General features: G+C 31.5%; 1 protein-coding gene and 1 long non-coding RNA gene across 6 annotated transcripts in view; one reads left to right on the top strand and one right to left on the bottom strand.

The window, feature by feature from the left end:
- LOC139511697 (ecdysone receptor-like) overlaps nt 1–22,228 on the bottom strand; it is a 134,548-nt gene that overhangs the window by 32,912 nt on the left and 79,408 nt on the right. For 2 of the 5 annotated variants that reach the window (XR_011662077.1, XR_011662078.1), the window contains exon 1: nt 8,601–9,269. Coding sequence is in view for 3 of the 5 variants with exons in the window: in XM_071298723.1 (XP_071154824.1) it covers nt 8,601–8,715 (115 nt within the window). In the remaining 2 variants the exon portion in view is untranslated. Of the gene's footprint in view, nt 1–8,600; nt 9,283–14,409; nt 14,588–22,228 lie in introns of those variants that run through there. The other 3 variants (XM_071298725.1, XM_071298726.1, XM_071298723.1) reach the window with 2 other exon arrangements.
- Nucleotides 17,853–20,423, top strand: LOC139511699 (uncharacterized). Its single transcript, XR_011662079.1, has 3 exons — nt 17,853–18,384; nt 19,041–19,109; nt 19,875–20,423. It is a non-coding gene; the product is annotated as an uncharacterized lncRNA (long non-coding RNA).

Raw genomic sequence — 22,228 nt, 5'->3', positions numbered from 1 at the left:
AAAAAAAAATCCATTACTTTAAATCTGACCTATATATAAATAATACTTAATGCAAATCACAAATCAATGTGTAAGACAGCTGCCAGAAAATGAAATACAAAGAAAAATGTAAAATGCATTACGACTTCTGAGACGACTTATATCGAGCAGTTTTGTAATTCAGAAATTAATGTGTGCATTTATCAATCAGAATCACTGATTACTGGCAAAAAGGTGATATCTAATTAATGCGTTTACAAAAAATTTGTGAAAGAAAATCATTACACGGAAATTGTTAATGCAACTCTTGATTATTGGGTAACAGAAACTGTTGCATTGGTTTCGCATGAATAAACAAGAATGTACAGTATGTTAATATATCATTATTATACATTTATAAATCCTTGAACAGATATACATATTTCAAAATCAATGAGATAGATTGATTGTTGGTTGCTAAACATCCAGTGGAAAATATTTACATGTATTTTAAAATGCATGGACAAATGTATACTGTAAATTCAAAACCATTTGTGGGGTACTTATATTTCAGTTGATTTCATTATTCATGTTGGATAGTCAATGCATTGCATGTATTTGAGTGTTCTGTAAAAAACATATTTTCTCACGACTTGAAGATTAAATTTGGTAGAGCAACAAATTGAATAATGGCAATTATGACTATTTTGTGCATTTTTCTTTATCTTTTTTTGTGATAATTTTCATATCATGCTACTCGCTTCAGATGGAAAAATTTACGCTAGAAACTAAGCAGGCACGTGGCATTGCTAACGAAATTGACAACGTCGTCATAGGTAAAATGGCGATAAACAGATTATCATTGGTCATCTCAACTCGATTGCCTTTCCCGCTTTCCCTGTCCCGGCTCAAGCAAGAAAATCAATCTCATCTATAAATATGATTCAATATCCCACTATGTTATTTCTATATCAACAAAAAATGGACACATTTACAGAATATTTGTTGTATTAAATGTTCAATAAAATAATATATTATAACCAACTTGTATGTAGAGTTCGTTAAGACAATGAAGTAAGTAACCACACAATTATTTTCTTTTAATCCATCATCCATAAAATAAATGAATCGACAGAATAAGATATTAAAAGGATTGATATTGAGGAACTAAGAAAAATGAAGAAGGGAAATGAAAAAAAATTAACAATACTTCACAACACAAATAAAGCACCTGTCCATAGGTACATTAATGGAGGTATAGTGCCAATCTTTTCAAAATATTACAATGCATTACAAATAAAAATTTACTGGAAAATTAGAATTCAAAATCAACATGTGATGCATTCTTGCTTACAAGTCAAGATCTACTATGGAATGAATGACAGACTAAAGGAAAGATAGTGTGATTGGTAATTAACTACCTGAATTTAGAAATATTCATATGAGGTATCTTATAGAATACATATATAGAAAAGTATCTCCAACAATCAGAAAAAGTACCACAAGATCATAAAGACCTTGGGAAAAAAATATGACAGGGGAATCACTGATACTTCAATATGAACTTACTAATCCCCTTAGCCATACATGCACCGCTAATAGTGGCGGATCCAGCTGAGGGGAAGGGGGTGGGTGGGTGTTTTAGAGGGTTGGAACCTCCCCTGTTTTTTGGACGAACAATTCATTTGAATAGGGACATGTAGTTGGAACCCCTCTTTTAGTTGGTTTTTAAAAGTTTTCATCCTACATTTTTTATCATTTTCCAGATTTCCAAATTATTCCAGATTCAACTAATTTCTTGTTTTGATGACATGTATATAAACTAGCACCTAGTCAAAAACAGGTTGAGTCAGAAATCTTCAGCGCTAAACTTCATTCATTTGTGTAGGATCATTGTGTTAAATTTATCAATGACCTTGCCCTTGACTAGACCACAATTATCACATAGAAAACTGAATGAGTGAGGTCTATAATTGGACAGCAAGAGTAAATACCCTTATTTAGTAAAACAAACACAAACTGCATGCTTGTGTAAACATTAGAAGGATTGAGATATGTGTTAATTTAATGCCCACAGGTTTCCAGAATAGAGAAAAATTAACTACATCTACAAAAATAAAAATGGACCAAAATATTATAATTGAGAAAAATATGGTAAACAAGAATGTGTTCCTATTACACGGATGCCCCACTTGCTCTGTCATTTTCTATGTTCAGTGGACCGTGATATTGGGGTAAAACTCTAATTTGGCATTACAATTAGAAAGATCATATCTTTGAGAACATGTGTACTAAGTTTCAAGTTGATTGGACTTCAACTTCATCAAAAACTACCTTGACCAAAAAATATAATCTGAAGCAGAACAGACGGACTATCGTAATGGGACATAAAAATATAATGAATAGAAAATAATTAGGTAGATAATGAAGAATATTGATAAATGGGAAAAAATGTAAAGAATAAAGAAAAATGACTTTAAAAAATACAGAAATGAAGCCCCCTTCTCCAAATTCCAGACCCTCATTTATGCAAATGTTAAATCCACTAAGAATTAATTCAATCTTCATCCCTAACACCTCACAAAAGAGTATCTTTGTATTTGATAACATCATAATTTCTTCTTCAGAAACACTGAAGCAATTTCCTGTCCAGAACCCCTCAGAGATTCCAAACATAATCTAAAATTAGAGTATAAAGGCCATGACCTTTTCACATAGCATGTTTCTATTTTCATCCTGTTTTTATCATTATCATAAATTAGTGCACTACACCAACCTATAATATTATTCAAGTCAATTTTGGATGTGTCAACGAATGTTAGTTTATTTTTTACCTTTAATGGTTCTTTTTCTTGATTACCACAGCAAATTTAAAAGCTTTAAATAACATGCGTAGTTATCAATCATTCCTGAATGATTGTATGACAGCTTATATTAAAGTTGAAAGACCAAATGCAATATATATTATCTCAAGTACAAATTGAGTGATAATTAATGTTTGCAGGAGATGCAATAACCAAAGGATCTCCCTTTTACTCCATGGAGGTTTTTAGCACACTTGACACAATATTTATTAATTACATACACATTGTATTTATTTGTCACTCAGGTTCAGACCTACTTTTAAATATAATTATTTCTGTAACTATATGTATCTTGCATTAATTTGTAGGATCCTTTACAATAGATAATTCAGCAGATCTGTAACAATTCCATCTTCATGCTTTATATATCATGTACTGTATTACAATGCTAGATTAAAACTGAAGAGGAAAGGTAACATCCGGCCACATAAAGCTTTATTTTTGTAAAGCAAAGGTGGTCGAATAATCTAGCGTGTCAGATACAGTGCAGGCGATTTGGTGTCACGATATCTCAGTGGCATGAGTTCGAATTCCGGGAGGGAAGAACAAAAAATTTGCAAAAGCAAATTTACAGATCTAACATTGTTGGGCTGATGTTAGACAAGTATCATTTTTGGTTGGAAAAAATAAAGCAGACATTTTTCAATCATTTAAAAAAAAAAAGTTTTATAGTTTTTCTTCAAGCCTTTTTTTTACACAGTTACTTATTATAACATAACAGCAACACTTGTGAAAAGATTTTTCTGCAGTGTTAATAAATTCACCCCTTGATCCAATAATCTACTACTCAATTCACAGCTGCTGAGCTCAAGATTTGGGTCTTTAAGTGTGTTTTTCCATACAACGGATTTGCATTTACACGATATCCCAGTTGAAAAGAGACATTTTTTTTGGTGAGATTCTGTAGTTTTATAAAAAGTACACACAGCCTGGTGCACTCAACGTCACTGCTTATTTCCCCTGCAAACCCATCAACTGTAATAGAGAAAGTTACCTGGTTTATTTATTTATTTACTAATTTAAGCCTTGTCCTAAATTTGCCTAGTAGTATACATGGTATATATGACCTATTCTTGAAGCTGGTACATTATAAAAAACAGCAACAATCAATCAAGATTCTTGTCCTTGATCATATTGATAGCTGATTTATTATTGGACCTCGAGCCAGACATTCATATGTACTTTTCTTAATGAATTTGATTACATTTGTATCCAAATTTTACAAGATATTTTTCAGACTGTCTTACAATAACTACTGAAAGTTTGCATTCAAATGAGTTTTCTTCGATACATTATTGTTTGTTATATCTAATTTGGATTCATTTATTTTCATTGGTACCAATGCAATTTTCATGAATTGAGGAAAGTTTTAATTTTCATGGATATTTTTATCTTGTTGTTTTGCCAAACAAGCTAGCCTGTACAAAACTTGTACTAATTTGAACCAATAAATTTTTGGTTCACCTGTATCTATGAAATCCACAAAAAATTGGTATCCAAAGTAAATATATAATGAATCTATGGTAAATTGAAACTTAAACACAAAAGAATGAACTTATTTAAATCGATTAGCTCTAAAAAGGATTGTCAAAATATCAACTTAAAATGGTACAATATTATATATATTTATGAATCAGAGAGGATGGTTATGTCTGAGGGTTATGTGTTTAATCAAAACCATTCAAGAATGATGATGCAGAGGCCGATCTAGAAATTTTCAAAAGGGGGTCCCAATCAAGGATAAACAGTGGTGGGGGTGTTCCAACCATATGTCCCAATTCAATTGCATTGATTTTCCTCTCTGGACCTGCCACTGTGATGGGACTACCCATGAGGGTCTATCATAGTCAGCATGCAAGGATAAATTGTGTTCATATGTTCCTGATACATGTCTTTCCACTCAGTGGCACTCTTCCTATAATATATATTTTCTTTCTCTCTCAGTCTACTTAGAGCAGCTTCCTTGGTGCATTACAAAACAATCAATCAAATGGAAGTTTACAGAATAACCTTTTCCTTTTCTTCCTAAACGATTATGTTTTATTGTCTCAATTAGAGAAAGAGGATGCAAAAGATAACTAGAATTGATTTTTATGGTATTACGATGACAGAAAGTTATCAATAACACGACATTTAGCAAATCTAAAACAAATGAAGGCGTTAAATCTGCAACTGTTACATAAAATACTTTGATTAATGTGTTTACAAATATTTATTACTTTTCCTATATGCATGACCTAGGATCAGCAATATAAATTTGCATATTTTAAGAGCTCTTCCACAGAGGAATATTATATAAAAACCTTTTTTTTCATAAATTTATTCCTTAGTCCTAGACAGTTATTTCTTGCATGTTGAATCAATCCATTGGTCCTTAAATCTCTGATATATAGTTTCTCATTAGATTTCATCCCACATCTCCTTACTTTTATATTATATTGCTTATAATTATTCACAGGCACTTGTCTCACAATTTTTTTTTCTCTATTTACCTTAATTTAACAATAAGTGTTATATTAACATGATTAAGGTATATATAATAATCTTTATTGCAAAATTACACCCATGAGGGTCAAGCAAAATATATAGAAAACATATTTCTGAGACAAGTGCCTGTGTGCTAATTACTTAAACAAAATGCTGTAATTGGTGTTAAACCCCCATCTTCATTTTTTAGATATAGCCTAGGCCATGTTGGTTGGTGGAGCCAAACCAAATTAACAACATTTACATTCATCTTGATTCCCTAAGGATATAAAGAGAAGGATTTTTACATTTAAATTTCGTTCAGTAACTTCCAGAAAGATCTTTGTAAGAACATTGATAATTTACTTGTTTCAGTCACGTAGCGTGTTGAAATACAGAAACTGGTTTTTTTTTTGTACAAACAAAAGTAAGAATGATATTTTGTTTGAATGTCTAAACTATGTAATTTCTCCACGACGATCCTGAAAAAAATACTTGATTTCTTTAAACCGGATGAATGTTATATAATTACACTGACACCTGCCCAAGGATATTCTATAGTCCTACATTTTATTTGAAAAAGACTTCCTTAATGTTTTTGTCTTTATTATATAATCTAAAATTTAAAAAATCTGTGTCAATGTTTTCCTTCATATTCAAATTGTACCCGATAATTATCCAGATTAAGGTTAACAAAAATCTTTAAAGATTATGTATTTTAAAAAGTTAAAAATAGATAAAAAAAACAGATGAAGGCTGTTCTGATAATTACTGTTAGTACATTTGGTTTTGCAAAAATATGCATTTCCTTTGATTTCCTTATTGCACAATAATTAACGTCATGACAAGCCTAAATACATATTTCCTCTACTAAATCATAAGGTGTATCTTTTTTATTTCCTGGTGTAATTACAAACATGTGAACACATTAGTACAGGTTGGAAAGGAATTTATTGGTCAATATCAATGCAACAGAATGTTAAAATGAGATGTAGATGTATTTATCCTTTATATCCACCATGTCCACCTGATGAGTTAAGCCCTTTTCTACTGATTTAAATAGTTTGTTCTTATGTCGTCCTGTTACACCCTGAGGTTACACCACTGTCCCAGGTTAGAGGTACGGTTTTGAGCTAGCAAACTAGTTTAACCACGCCACATTCTGTATGTGCCTGTCCCAAGTCAAGAGCATGTAATTCAGTGGCTGTTGTTTGTTGCTGTATATTATATTTGTTTTTTGTTCCTTATTTTATTCTTGAAGCAGGCCATTAGTTTTCTCATTTGAATTGTTTTAATTTGCCATTTAGGTTTTTTTTATAGCTGAATATGCATTACTCATTTTTGAAGGCCTTTGAAAAGTGTTAATTGCTGTGTCATTTGGTCTTAGGTAGAGAGTTGTTTCATACTTTGGCAATCATATCACACCTTATTTTTATTATAGGTTAATTGCTGTTATCTTAAAATATATAACAATATTGAATCTGTTTAAAGTTCGTGTCATCTAATCAAACTCAAAAAAGAAAAAAATACCCAACAATCAACATTTGATCAATTAGGATTGTGTATTTTTTTTTTTTTTTTTGGCAAGTTCTGGTCTTTTTATGATTTATGGCTTAAGATTGCATAATTTTCCAGACATTTTTTAAAACATGACATCCAAAACTAGTTGATATGTCATTTAGGCCATACACATGATAATAGTGCCTGCAGTTGTATGTAACATGTAGTTATAAATGTAGTACCAAGCCACGTCTACCTTATACTTATGTTAGATGAATATGAATGTATCTATTAGTTTCCATCTGATGAGTTTATTCCATTTTCAACTGATTTTTATAGCTTGTTGTTATGTTGTACTGTTAAACTACTGTCACATGTTGGTTGAGTGCTCACAAACATGTTTAACCCTGCCACAATTTTTAAGTGCCTGTCCTAAGTCAGGAGCCTATAGTTCAGTGATTGTTGGTGGTTCCAATCTAATTAAAATTAAATCTCTGCAATTGCTCCTCATTGTTTATATGTTGCGTGTGGTTCATGTTTGCCATACTTGATTTTTGTAAACTGTTTTGTTATGAATTAGACCGTTTGTTTTTTAAATTGAATTGTTTCATATTTTCATATCAGGGCTTTTTATATAGCCTACCTTATGGTATGGATTTTTCTCATTATTGAAAGCCTTAGAGTGGCCTATAATTGCTTCCATCCACTTTATTTGAACTTTGGCAGATTATAAGCTGTCTTATTGACAATTATACCACATCTTCTTATTTTTTTATAGGGTTCAAATCAACTCAGAGGATCCAGCAGGATAGGAATACTTTTTCCATTACTTAATGACAAGCTACTACTGGAAAGGGATGTTTAACGACCTTGACTTCCCATGAGGGTCTTGCTAAGTCTTTTATGACAAGCTATAATAGCAACATTGGTCTTTGATGAATATCATAATATGTAAGAAGTCTGGATGGGGTTAACAGAATATATTTGAATAATAAACAAAATGGGCTTAACAAAAGGAAAGAAAAATAGACATAGAAAACAATAAAGGAAATTGGGTGCTAAAATATAAAGAAAAAAGATAAATGAGCAAAAAAAATTAAAAGAATAAAGAGAAATAGTCTATTCTTTTAATTTTTTTTGCTCAAACTCCATAGGAGTAAAGAAATGAGTGACACCCCCATCCAAACAATCATGTTTATGAAAAAGTAATCCAACATCACATTTCTGCTTTTATCTAATAGTCCTCATCTCTTGAATTTGATCGATTTCGTTTTTATTTTGTTCTGCCTTTTCCTCATTTTTTTTATTCCCCAATTCTAATTTCCCTAAAAATCATTTTGTTTCAACTTAAGTTCTCTTTCAACCCTTAAATATATATAATTCATATTACCCTCTTGTTCAGTATGCACATTTTTCTTTTATGCTGCTTATCTATAATCTTTTTTTTACAAGCTGTCATAATTTCTCATATTTTACTCTCCTGTTTTTCTATAAATATTGTATAAGTATTCCCCACCATAGCCCCATTATTACTTGCACACTGTAGGACAGATTTATAATATATTTTACAGACTTATGCACTTCATGCATACAACTGGAAAGAAAACAAACCTGTGTGGAACACCTCCCATTCTTTATGCAAGTATCAACAGACCTTCAAGGTCTATGTGAAGGTCTATTCAAGGTCTGGTTATGGTCAATTAATTTTAAATCTGTAAATACATTGGGGTACCTACTTTTTCAGATATGTCATTTATACAAAATTTCATTATGCTTGATTAAATTCGAGTTTATTTTTGAACATTTTATTACCTTTTTCTTCACTGTTTTTCAAACTATCCAGATCTGTATAAATTAATTCTTCTTCGTTATTTTGAGACAAATGTGTCGGTTCATCAATCCAAACCATTCTATCAGATTTACACATTACAGGATATGTCGGACAAATGACCGTTCGGACATTATTCACGCTTCAAATATTTCATTTTTGTCAGTTTGCCTTCGTGTAAAATTTTAATGTTTAAAATCCACCTATAAATCAGAATTCAGTCAAGCAAAGACACAGCTCACAAGCCAATATTCATAAATTTACATTCCAAATTGCATTAAATAAAAGATTTTGTTCACCACAATGTTAAAATACTCATCTAAAAACAGATATATAATCCTTCAACAATGATTTGTACGTGAAATATAAAGTATCATATGTCCTACAGATATTTAGCACTAAAGTACACTGTCACATGTACATACATATATATATATATCTTGTAAACAAGACCACATAGTCTACACTCTCTTCCACTGAATAAATTAATTCATCAATATTACAACATGTTATTTCCAATGTCAAATCATTCCACCATTTATTTTTTGTCACTTTGTAATAATGTCAAGTATTATGTGAAAAGATATCAATAATTTAAGATTGCATGTGGATGTGTCGTACAAATCTAAATAATAAACCTTGAATTGAAGGTCAAGGTGAAAACATGGCTTCCATGCTATGCAGCTTGCACAGAGGCTCAAAAAAGGGACACTGAGGACAGTATATGTGATCTTGTTGGGAAATGATATGAACAAGATGAACTAATTACAGAAATGACTAATAGGTGCAATATATAGTTCTTATTAGAAACTTAGATATTGCCTGCCTTAATATTCAATACGTACATTTCACATCTTACCAAAATAGTAAGTTCAAAAAGTTTTAAGAAAGGAGGTGTATTATTTATAGCGATTTTCTACCTTTTTACCATCAAAGCTTTCACAAATATTGTATTTTGAAAATCCTTCCATTGACTGAGAAATATAGTTGATCTTTAAAACACATATAACCACCCCCCTTTTTAAAAAAAAAAACATCTATTAGTTTTTATAAGACCAATCTATGTCTAGAGTATATATACAAGTTCTAAATTACGAGAATGTTGACTTGGAAAGAGATGTTCAAGCCTAATATATCATGATATAAAATGAAGCCACCTAAATAAATGAAATGGGTTACAATTAGAATATAGAATATATGACCGGAATTGGTTCTTTTCTTGTCAAAATATCAATAATGTGGCATAGGTAGCCATTATATGAAATTATATATTATCTTTGGTTTGTCAAAGAAGAGCTTATATCTTACAATCAGGATCCTACTTCGTCAAAATTATCTCCCCATTACGCCAGTTCATTTTCACAATCGTAAAAATGGAAGCCATTGTAGCGATGACGCGCTACCAATTTTGCTCTTGGAAACCGATAAATTTATCCACATTGCACCAATACGATCCTTATATGTCAGTTATATTTTAAAAGACAAATGTATCAACTAGCTAATGAGCATCAGTTAATGATATTGTCTGCATTGATTCAACTTAAAACTATTGTCTGATCGGTTGTTAGACCTGTGGAATTTTTGAAAAATCATAAACATTTAAAAAAAAAACTAATTAAATATTTCGTGGAAGGGCAGACTAGATTTTTTTAGTGGTTGAAGACTATAAACCCTAGTTATCACACACAAAAAATTAGAATTTTTCGAAGATATCCATTTTCATCATCCAACTTGTAAGACTGTCGTCAAGTACTTTCAGTAAAAAAATAGCTATTCGAACACACCTTCCCTGTTTTTGTGACTCATTAGATAGGTATTTCACTTGACCCATATATTTCATCTTTTAGTACTGTTATTTTTTTGTGTTATAAAGTAGCTTTAATATATAACCAGGTGCTCCGCAGGGCGCAGCTTTATACGACCGCAGAGGTCGAACCCTGAACAGTTGGGGCAAGTATGGACAAAACATTCAAGCGTGATACAGCTCTGAATTTGGATTGTGATCAAATTTTTGACATTACATGGTTTTTTTTACACAAAACAAATGTCAAGATTTTACAAATCAATTAAAGATTTCTTCTTCAAACTTTTTAAATCTAAAATTAAATAGTTGATCATGACACAGCATAGGTTTCTGACACAGAACGAATGTGGTCTAATGAACTTAAAAGTTTTTTTTTGCCTTTGAGCAATTCACTATGCTGTTGAATATTAATCCTCTCAAAAAAATGTTTGAAGAAATTTTCTTTTTATTTATGAAATCTGAAATGAGAAAAATTTAACCCCCCCCCTTTTTTTTCACATCCCTGTTTCCCTTTTTCCAAAACTGATATCAATTCAAATTTCTAATGGAGTTTGCAACAATAACTACTCTTTTAAATACATCATAAAATATTAAAATGTAAAATAAAGTGCTTGTTATCACTGAATGGTAAAGATTGGTTGGTAGTAAAAGTGAATATACATTGTTTATTGTATAAAACAATAAAAAAAACTTCATCAGCAACATTTTATATTGGCAAATTTCCAATGAAGCTATTTACATAAAGTTATTGGCAAATAAAAATAGAAAATGACATCATAGTCATGTCTGGCAAATGTCCAACATACATTATCTAAAAACATTTTAGATAAGATAAGGTAAAAAAGCTTCATCAGCAACATTTTATATTGGAAAATTTCCAATGAAGTCATTTACATAAAGTTATTGGCAAATAAAAATAGAAAATGACATCATAGTCATGTCTGGCAAATTTCCAACATATATTATCAACTACTATTCTATACAAAGAAAGATAACTCCAATTGAAAATTAATTGCTATTGCACAATATTGTGCAATTAGATATTTCTTGCTATTGTGCAATACTGTGCAATTGAAAATTTCTTGCTATTGCACAATATTTCATATGGAATCCTGATTTGGACCAACTTGAAAACTGGGCCCATAATCAAAAATCAAAGTACATATTTAGATAAAGCATATCAAATAAGCCCAAGAATTTAATTTTTGTTAAAATCAAACTTAGTTTAATTTTGGACCCTTTGGACCTTAATGTAGACCAATTTGAAAACTGGACCAAAAATTAAGAATCTACATACACAGTTAGATTTTGCATATCAAAGAACCCATTTATTCAATTTTTGATGAAATCAAACAAAGTTTAATTTTAGACCCCCATTTGGACCAACTTGAAAACTAGGCCAATAATTAAAAATCTAAGTACATTTTTAAATTCAGCATATCAAAGAACCCCAAGGATTCAATTTTTGTTAAAATCAAACTAAGTTTAATTTTGGACCCTTTGGACCTTAATGTAGACCAATTTGAAAACGGGACCAAAAGTTAAGAATCTACATACATAGTTAGATTCGGCATATCAAAGAACCCCAATTATTCAATTTTTGATGAAATCACACAAAGTTCAATTTTGGACCCTTTGGGCCCCTTATTCCTAAACTGTTAGGACCAAAACTCCCAAAATCAATACCAACCTTCCTTTTGTGGTCATAAACATTGTGTTTAAATTTCATTGATTTCTATTTACTTAAACTAAAGTTATTGTGCGAAAACCTAGAATAATGCTTATTTGGGCCCTTTTTTGGCCCCTAATTCCTAAACTGTTGGAACCAAAACTCCCAAAATCAATCCCAACCTTTCTTTTGTGGTCATAAACCTTGTGTCAAAATTTCATAGATTTCTATTAACTTAAACTAAAGTTATAGTGCGAAAACCAAGAAAATGCTTATTTGGGCCCTTTTTGGCCCCTAATTCCTAAAATGTTGGGACCAAAACTCCCAAAATCAATACCAACCTTCCTTTTGTGGTCATAAACCTTGTGTTAAAATTTCATAGATTTCCATTCACTTTTACTAAAGTTAGAGTGCGAAAACTAAAAGTATTCGGACGCCGGACGACGACGACGACGACGACGACGACGACGCAGACGCCAACGTGATAGCAATATACGACGAAAAATTTTTCAAATTTTGCGGTCGTATAAAAATGATAGAATCTGAAGCGAGACGATGTATGAAATATTCTTACTTTGAACGATATCAAGACAAAATACTCAACTCAAACACGCCCTAACATAAAAAGGTGCACTCGATTTTCTCTTTTCGATACAATTGTTACCTATTTTTTGGAATTTTTTCTTCAGTCACATAATGGAAGGGCAGACACGAAAATTACTGAACTAATAGATTGATATCTTTTCCGTCCGTGGTAATTTTTTCAAAAAAATCGGAGGTTATGCATTTTTGTCATCCAACTTGAAAGATACCCATGTCGTCGACTTGATATCTAATTGTTCTGCTTAACTATGTACTAGATAAATTGAAAACTTATGCAAATGGTGTTTTTGAAATAAAACACCTCGTAATTGAGAAGAAAATTGCAGTTTTGTTTGTTTCTATTAACTTTTTAAAAATTTGTCACTATAGTAAACAATACAGTAAACATTTATCGCCTTCTCTAATAGAGAGCTTCGATTCTTTTGTTCTATTTCAACCTGGTTTCCGACTGCTTAGGGAAGGGCCCAATACATCATCAAAACTAAATTTGAGAAAAACTGCCATAATCTGAATACTTGGTATATGTAAACTTTAGACTATGATGTACTTTAGTGTTATATGATTCATTGCATTATTTCAGTTACTCAACAGAATTATTTTAAATGAATAAAGCTGATGCAAAGAGGGTTTCAAATGCATATGAATATAGAATAATTACTTATAGGAAAATTCAAAAATCGAGAAAAAAAATAAATCAAAAGTTACAAAACAATGCATTAATTCATGAATATAAAACCTTAAATAATGCATCAAATCTATTTGATACAAAAATCCAGAAAAGTATATTTTTGTAGAAAATGCAGTCAAGATATTTAATAAACTTGACTACTGTATACATAATTCCACATTTCACAGGTATAAGTGTAGTCATGTAACCACTTGTTGACCGATAGTGACCTCTCGACCATTACCCCAAACCATATATATATCTATTCTGAACTTAAGACCTATTTAAGTAAATAAATAAGTAGCATTTAAAGTTCAGGACAAATATTAAGATAACATGATCATGACTTGTTATAATTGGGGTCATTCCGACTAAAGAAAAATCTTCCAACTTAAGGGTCATCTCCGACATAGTTGAACTTACCAGCGATGCAATTAATTATATTCTTATTTGCAAACCTGACATATAAAAATAAAGAGATATGGTGTATGATTGCCAATGGAAAAACCCTTTAACAGTGACCAAATGACTAGAAGCTAACAACTATAGGTCAACATTTGCATTTTTTTCATTTTTAACTATCTATTTTTATGTTTATATGAAGGACCAAAAGACACGGTGAAATAGACAAGATAAATCATTTCCTGTACATGTGTATACATGCATATTTAGGACTGCTAAAAGCAATTCCTATTTTTCAACATGTTCAAGGGAGATAAAAAAAAAAGAGAGAAAGAAAGAATTCTACCGTTTCAGGAAATAAAGACTATATCCTTGTGGCCTTTTTTTTGTGTGTGTGGAGAAAGCTGAGGAGCCCCTTAAAAGAACAGACAACTTCATGGATGAAAAAGGACCGAAACTTATTACGGAACTTAGTGTAGAGAAGATAGACCTGAATATATGAAAGACCTAGAGCAGACATTTGAAAAAAGAAACAATATTTTGAGGAAAAAACATCATCAAGTTTAAAACATATAAAAATTTACCCAGAAAATATGTAGTTACACTGTCCGCACACCTGGAAAAAAAAACCTAAACCAAAATACTTACATTTACCCATGACCGAGGAATAGTGACCAGATCCTAGAAAGGATTCATAATGTTGGCCATGCATTGCTGTGATGTGACAGAGTCAGCAGGAGTTACAGCCCCTGTCGTCATGCTGGAACACAAATATCTTGGAAATTATATTGTGCCAGTGTAAGGTGTTTATCTTTCAACCAGAAATCTGAAAAATATAAGAAAACATAATTTTATGACCTTTTATTTTATTGAAAATTCATTACACATTTTTGTTGTATCAACTATATATTTGAATGTCTCAGATTACAGTCACTGATTTAAAAAAAAATATATAAACAACTGTTTACCAGACTTTCAATCTTGAAATGATGTGGATCATTATTTTTCTATGGATACCAATTTAGTGGATTTATTGGGTATAGGTAAACCAAGAACATAAATTGTTCAACGAAGTACAAATTTTCTCAAAGATTAAATGTACACTTTGGCTGTACCACAAGATGGGATATCTATGTGAATAAAAAATTTCTTCCATCCCTGAAAAAAAACAACGAACATAAAATATTCCACAGCAATCTACTTCTTTGTTGTTAATAGACTATATGTTGACTTTCAGTCACTGTTGGTCATTTTTGTTATGTTTGGTTGCGACCTCATTGATGTGTACCACACACTTATTTATTTAAGTATTTGGCATTTTCTTTTTAAACCAAATCACTTTTCAGTTAATTTTTTTTTTCTTCAAAACATTATATTCAAATCTTTTCAATAATATTTCAACAAGTGATTCTGTGAGTTACTGCTCACTGGTGATACCGGGGCAGCTGGCCATCTAAAGGTAAAAGGTAAACAGGAAGTTGTTGAGTGATGAATCTGAAAGCGCATCACACGGTATAGCTCCATGACTCATATAAACCCTGAAACCAAATTTCAGAAAAAATATTCATGGGACAGATGGACAGACTGACAGAGGTAAAACAGTGTACCCCACTTTTTAAAGCAGGGGTATAATGAGGCACTGTTTACAAACATCTACCTACTTGATTCTGATTTTTGAGGTGAAAATACATTTGGGCCCTTTGGGCACCTAATTCCTAAACCAATTCCAAAATCAATCCCAATCTCCCTTTTGTGGTTATAAACATTGTGTTAAAATTATATTGATTTCTATTTACTTGTACTAAAGTTATTATCTGGAAACCATCCATCTTTGGACGATGCTGACGCCGCCGACGACAAAGTGATACCAATATATGACCGCAAAATTTGTTACAGTCGTATAAAAACATGTGGACTCTTCTTGCTGTTAACGTGCGCAGTGCATATCCTTTAAAGTTCAAATTAAAGGTTACATGAGTACACATTCAAGAGTAAATTTATTGACTTGCAAGTCCATAATACATCAGTTAAGTTTTTTATGTTCTTTTGAGGAAATTGAACTAAACTCACTGCTAATAGCTAAACATTTTTTCTTTAATCTGCTTTAAATTAATAATTGTTAGAAATAAAAAAAACATCATATTTTATTCTTCAGTGGAAATCAAAGCTAACAAATGCACCAAGCTGGCATGTAAAAAAATATTGTCTTTACAGAAAGTGAGAAAAATAGATTATATTTGTTTAAATAAAAGTGATATGATCAGCTTCTTTATATACAAGATTTTTCTCCACACCTTCCTGAAAAAACAGTTTGAGCAGGAGGAATTTTTGCCACTTTTTTCATAAAATATATGATTCATAGACAGAGATTTTCATTTTGAGTAATTATAGATGTATAACAGCATGAAGTTATTATTGAATTCCAAAACAGTTATTCTCTAGAGATTAAATGTCTTAACCTTTTTGTCATAAAATGATGCAATAGACACCTTAAAAAAATATAAAGGAGATGTGAGATTTCCAATGAGATGCCGAAACCATCCAGAGACCAAAGACTGAAGTTGTGACAACTTAAGCACATCTCCAACCTTCAACATAAACAAGCCAAGACTATGAAAAAATGTGGAAAAAAATCCCAAAGCAAAAGGGAAAATGATTCAATTCAAAAGCCTCAGATATATGCTTAAAACAATAAAAACAAATGATTTGGAAGGCAGTTATAAATGACACACACTATATTACAGTGTGCTGACTTAGGCCATATATATGGAGAATGTGAAAGGTTTCCATGGAGTGCTCAAACCTCCCTCTAACCTGGGATAATGGTCAAAGTGTGACAGAATGTGGCAGGTTTCCATGTAGTGCTCAAACCTCCCTCTAACCTGGGATAATGGTCAAAGTGTGACAGAATGTGGCTGGTTTCCATGGAGTGCCCAAACCTCACCCTCTAACCTGGGAAAATGGCCAAAGTGTGACAACACAACACAAGAAGAAACTGTAAGAATCAAATGGCTTATCAGAAAACCGAGGCATCACGACTATGTACGAAGGGGTTAAACACCAATCAATCAATCCTTTTTATTTTGGAACTCAACAATTTGATGCCATTAAATGATGAAATACTAAATCCCCTGAAGATTCCAACTATTTTCACTAACAAGTCACAATTACTTATAACCTTTCAAGTGTTGTTTCCATAAATTAACATTATAACAATAATTCTATTTTCATGTTAAATCGAGGCAATATAATTCTGCATTTTTCAATAAAATCTGCCAACAAGTATTTGAGCTAAAATCAATGGTTGCTCCTATTCCACATGTAAGTTGTAACAATCTCCATGTACTTTACTATTAATCTGTGATATATCATTCTTATTCAAATCAACCTATAGGTTTAAGTGCAGTTTTCTGCATTTGTTACATAGTATAACAAAGTAAAGCATGCACGATTAAACATCACTCATTTTACCTTTGAATATATAATTTATATTAAAATTTCCAAGTGATATAGAAATAATTTGATCAAGTTTTTATTTACTTTTGAGTTCTTTAAACAATAAGAAGCATTTGTAATATAAATGATAAATATACATAATTTGAGAATGGAAATAGGAAATATGACAAAGAGACAACAATCCCACTAAAGAGTACAACAGCCCAAGGCCACCAATGGGTCTTCAACACAGCGATAAAATCCCTCACCAGGAGGTGGTCCTCAACTGACCCCTAAATAAAATTGTGTATTAGTTCAGTAAAATTGACGTCACACTAAACCTTAAAATATATAAATGAACTTAAATTAAAAAACATACAAGACTAACAAAGACCAAAGCTCCTGACTTGTGAAAGGTGCAAATATGCGGAGTGGTTCAACATGTTTTGTGAGATCTCAACCCTCCATCTATACCTCTAGCCAATGTAGAATAAGCAGCACACAGCAATACCCACAGTTAAACTCAAGTTTAAAAGAAGTCTTGAGTCTGATGTCAGAATAGGTAAAAAATGAAACTGAAGCGAAATGACAATGATCCATTATTTAACATAAAAGGACTTAGCAGTTACTGCCAATTTGCCAGCTCCAGACCTTAGTTGGGTCAGGATCCCTAATAGACCTTGAGATGAGGAACTCAGATGACGTAATTAAAAAAAATATTAGTCCGCCATACAATTGTGGATGCTGTGATTTTAAAAATGGACATAAATGAACAATAAGAACTGTTTTATAGAGCTGATGTGATGAGAAAAGAAAGATGTAGATTTGACCTGAAATAAATTATTAGAAAGGACAATTTTTTTATTGAATTTTATGATCAGAATTTTGGGATTATTTCATGAGGAGAGTGACATTTTTCACCATCTTCCGGGGTCCATCAATTTGCGAAAAAAGTAATCTCACTTGCCACCCCGAAAATTTAACCAGACATGTATAAATGTATCAGCTTCGATATGAGCCATCATACATGTTCAAGTAAACGATATGGACTGAGCAACGGAGGAAAACGTTACCATTACCGCCTATGGAGAATTAATTGTAAATGTATACCCAAATTAGAAGCTTAATTCCAGAAGTTTTCAGGCTGATTTATGGATGATTTCACCTTGTACACCACTGAAAATGATGGTTAATGTTTTTTTATTTATACCTAGTTATTATAAATGGTTTAAGATAAATATTATTGATAAAGATCAGCAAATACTCAATGAAACTTTGCTTTTAAAATGCATTACTGGCACGGGGCTGAACACTTTTTTTAGGCACAATCATAACTTTGTTTACTTCCGAGAGATCCGAAAGGAATTTGTTTACTATATTGAAAAAGGCAAGAAACAACTTTTAAAATATTATTAAATTGTAAGTAAACATGACACAATATAGTCTTTGTTATGTAATTATCACTTCGGTCTACAGGAATACCTGATAATCAAGGGAGATAACACACTTCATACGAGTAAAGTGAGATACATCATCGCATGAACTAATATTTTTAATGCACTTGAGCAAAACAATAGATATTGTCATTTCTCAGTGAAAAAGGGGGAGGGTCAAACCTTTTTGAAAACAATATTTCTGCACCTATTCAACTATTAAGCTAGTTAGCTACTACCCATTGCTTCTAAAATAAAAGGTTTAAATGAAGGTGACTAAGCCACAAGGGAGAAGCATTTGTCTTTCTTTGTGATTAAACTTTCAAGAATTAGATTTTTCTCTCTCAATAGTACTTATGTATTTAAATCAAATGATAACACAGCCTGAGTAATTTTTTTGTCTTATTTCAGTTCCAGACATATCATTACTTTTTAATCTGAGATGGCAAACTAGAGGTTTTAAAAAGACCTGAATAACTGGTAAGCATTTTGCTTTATTAGGCAAGCTCTTAATTGTTTATTTATGGTATTTATGCAATTGAAATTACAGTCGGTATGTTAAAAATATGCAAATATGAAAACTGTTGCTATGGTCTTGGTATTAAATGAAAAGGCTTAGTTACAGATCGTTTCGACTCAATATTTCGAGTTAAATCTTGCGGCAACTGTTTCTCACGTAACACTGCAAACTATATTTAGCTCTATTTTGATCTGTCGTTATTTAATGACGCCATAATACAAATTGTGATGTCACAATGTTTCCTTTAAAACCTCATGTGGATTTCTCACTAATAAAAGGTTTTCACTGAAATACATGTTAAAAACAATTTTTCTCAAATAGAATTATGTGAAAGGACAAGTTTTGAAAATTTGCACTATATTGCACTCTAATTATATGATAAGGATGACTTTCCCAGTAGTTAAGAGTGCTTTCCACAGTTTTAAATACCAGATTTCCACTAGTAAGAATAATTATTTTGGTGTTGGTTTTTTTATAAAATCTTCATTTTTGCATAATTTCTCTGTCAAAATGCACTTTAAGGCACAAGAAAATTTTATAGAATGCTTTAACAGGGTCTGTGTATTGTAATTAAAGGTTATAATCAGAAGTTTTGTCCTTGTTTTGACTAGTGAAGGTATTCTGGAAGAAATTAATTATACAAACACATTGTATTCAAAATAAATGAATATAGCGACGAAAGTGTCATTGCCTTATAGTGCTAAAACAACTTTATTTTTTTTCAGAAATGGACAAAAATACACAGATTTATTCAGAATGTTATACCGATGAAGATCACATAAAAATATTTGGAAAAATCAGAAGTATGAATTTCAATATGGGTCAGGATCCCTAATAGACCTTGAGATGAGGAACTCAGATGACGTAATTAAAAAAAATATTAGTCCGCCATACAATTGTGGATGCTGTGATTTTAAAAATGGACATAAATGAACAATAAGAACTGTTTTATAGAGCTGATGTGATGAGAAAAGAAAGATGTAGATTTGACCTGAAATAAATTATTAGAAAGGACAATTTTTTTATTGAATTTTATGATCAGAATTTTGGGATTATTTCATGAGGAGAGTGACATTTTTCACCATCTTCCGGGGTCCATCAATTTGCGAAAAAAGTAATCTCACTTGCCACCCCGAAAATTTAACCAGACATGTATAAATGTATCAGCTTCGATATGAGCCATCATACATGTTCAAGTAAACGATATGGACTGAGCAACGGAGGAAAACGTTACCATTACCGCCTATGGAGAATTAATTGTAAATGTATACCCAGTTAAACTGATCTGCTGATTAAAAGATTATGTCTTTATCATATGAAAATTTGCACACATCTTTAGGGGCCAGCTGAAGCCCCACCTCTGTATGCATGACTATTTTCCTTAAAACGTGGTGGAAAACTTTGATAGTGACAATAAATGACTTGGACCAAGTTTTCCTTGTAAAAAAATCCAACTTTGACCAATTTAACTTTTATAGTGACAATCGGTGCAGAGGATAAATTCCTGAGTAAAATCCACACAAGTTTGAAGACTTTATTTACATGTATTTGACATATTTACTAAGCAAATCTTTAAACATGAATACCATCAAAAACATCAGAGGAAAAATTCATGAAAATCATAATCTCAAATGTCTACTGAACAGACAAACAGGATGTTATTTTTTAAGCTACAGTATAAATACTTTAACAAACCAAGCATTCACCGAACCTATCAAAGTTCAATGAAAGGTCATCCTATTAAATGTTGTGTCCCAACATAAATCTATGCAATCTGACAAAAGGCAATGTAAATGTCAACTTAAAACAAATCTAATGATTTTTTTTGGGGGGTTAAAAGAACTTTCTCAAGGATATGTAAATTTCAAATGTGACCATGTTAAAATTAACATTTTAGGAACACCATGTCACTGTTTCTGTAATTGTCATCTTTAATTTTCCGTTTTTGTTTTGTATACTTGATGGTCCTTCTGCTGGTCTGCTTTGGGGCAGCCAAAAGGTTCATACAATGAAACTATTTAAATGATTGAAGCCAAAAGTCAGTCAAAAGAATTTGTTTAATAGTTCATCATGAAAACTGAGTTACATTTTCTTAACAAACAGCTTTCCCAGTGACAGTCTTACCTTTAAATAATTAGGTCTTTCCACTTTTCCGTGGAAAGACCTATTGGTTTTCTTCTTCTGATTATTATTATTATTTTTTTTTTTTCCGCCTAATTTTTTTCCTTCGCTGTTTTTTTGTTTCGCAAGATGTCGCTTAGATATTTGGAATATGATATCGAACAGTTTATACGCTTTTGAAACCAACTCTGCTTAACCGAATACTTTCCCATATATAAGAGTTATCTCCGCGAACACTGTTTTTCTTGTTATCTCTAAGGCTTCGCAACCGTATAGAAACTGACAAATTTATTATTCCAAATTGCTCGTTATATCCTCAGGATGTTCTGTTTTATTTTGACCGAAGCCGTATAGAGATTCCATATGAGAGTAATTTCCCCTTTTGTATTTTAAATTTTGAAATGTATTTTTAACTGGAAAACCATAAGTGATAGAGGCCTAGGGTCCAAAAAAAAAATGAGGTCAAGGTCAAAGGTCAAGGTCATGTTCAAAAGTTTGATTTTGGCGCGTTATCTCTTTTTTTCAAAAATCTTATAAGATATCGACAAAATATTTTCACACGATTGTTAATTGGGACATGTCGTAACACATAAGTTTTAGTTAAAAGGGTACGTAGACATTTGAGGCCAGTTTTCCCCCATTTTATATCTAATATTAGTTGTATGGCAATATAACTCATTAACAGTATAAGGTAGAGGCGGCCAGGCCTAGAGTCTTTTAATTTGAGGTCCTTGGCTGATGACCTTGAAATAAAGCTCAAGGTCATAGGTAAATTTAACATTCTTGATTTTTGCATTTACCTCATATGTATACATGATAAAGCCATGGGGCTTTTTGTAATCGGTTGCAAGCAATGTGATCTAGAAAAAGCCAACCGGAAGTAGCTATATTTTGTACTTAATTTATGTAAAAGTGTATAGAACCATATATTTTGGGAATCAGTGTCAAGTAAACTATA

This window comes from Mytilus edulis, chromosome 2 (genome assembly GCF_963676685.1).
Source record: "Mytilus edulis chromosome 2, xbMytEdul2.2, whole genome shotgun sequence".
Taxonomy (NCBI): Eukaryota; Metazoa; Mollusca; class Bivalvia; order Mytilida; family Mytilidae; genus Mytilus; species Mytilus edulis.
Note: the sequence above shows the minus strand (reverse complement) of the source record. Positions and strands in the feature narration are given on the sequence as shown.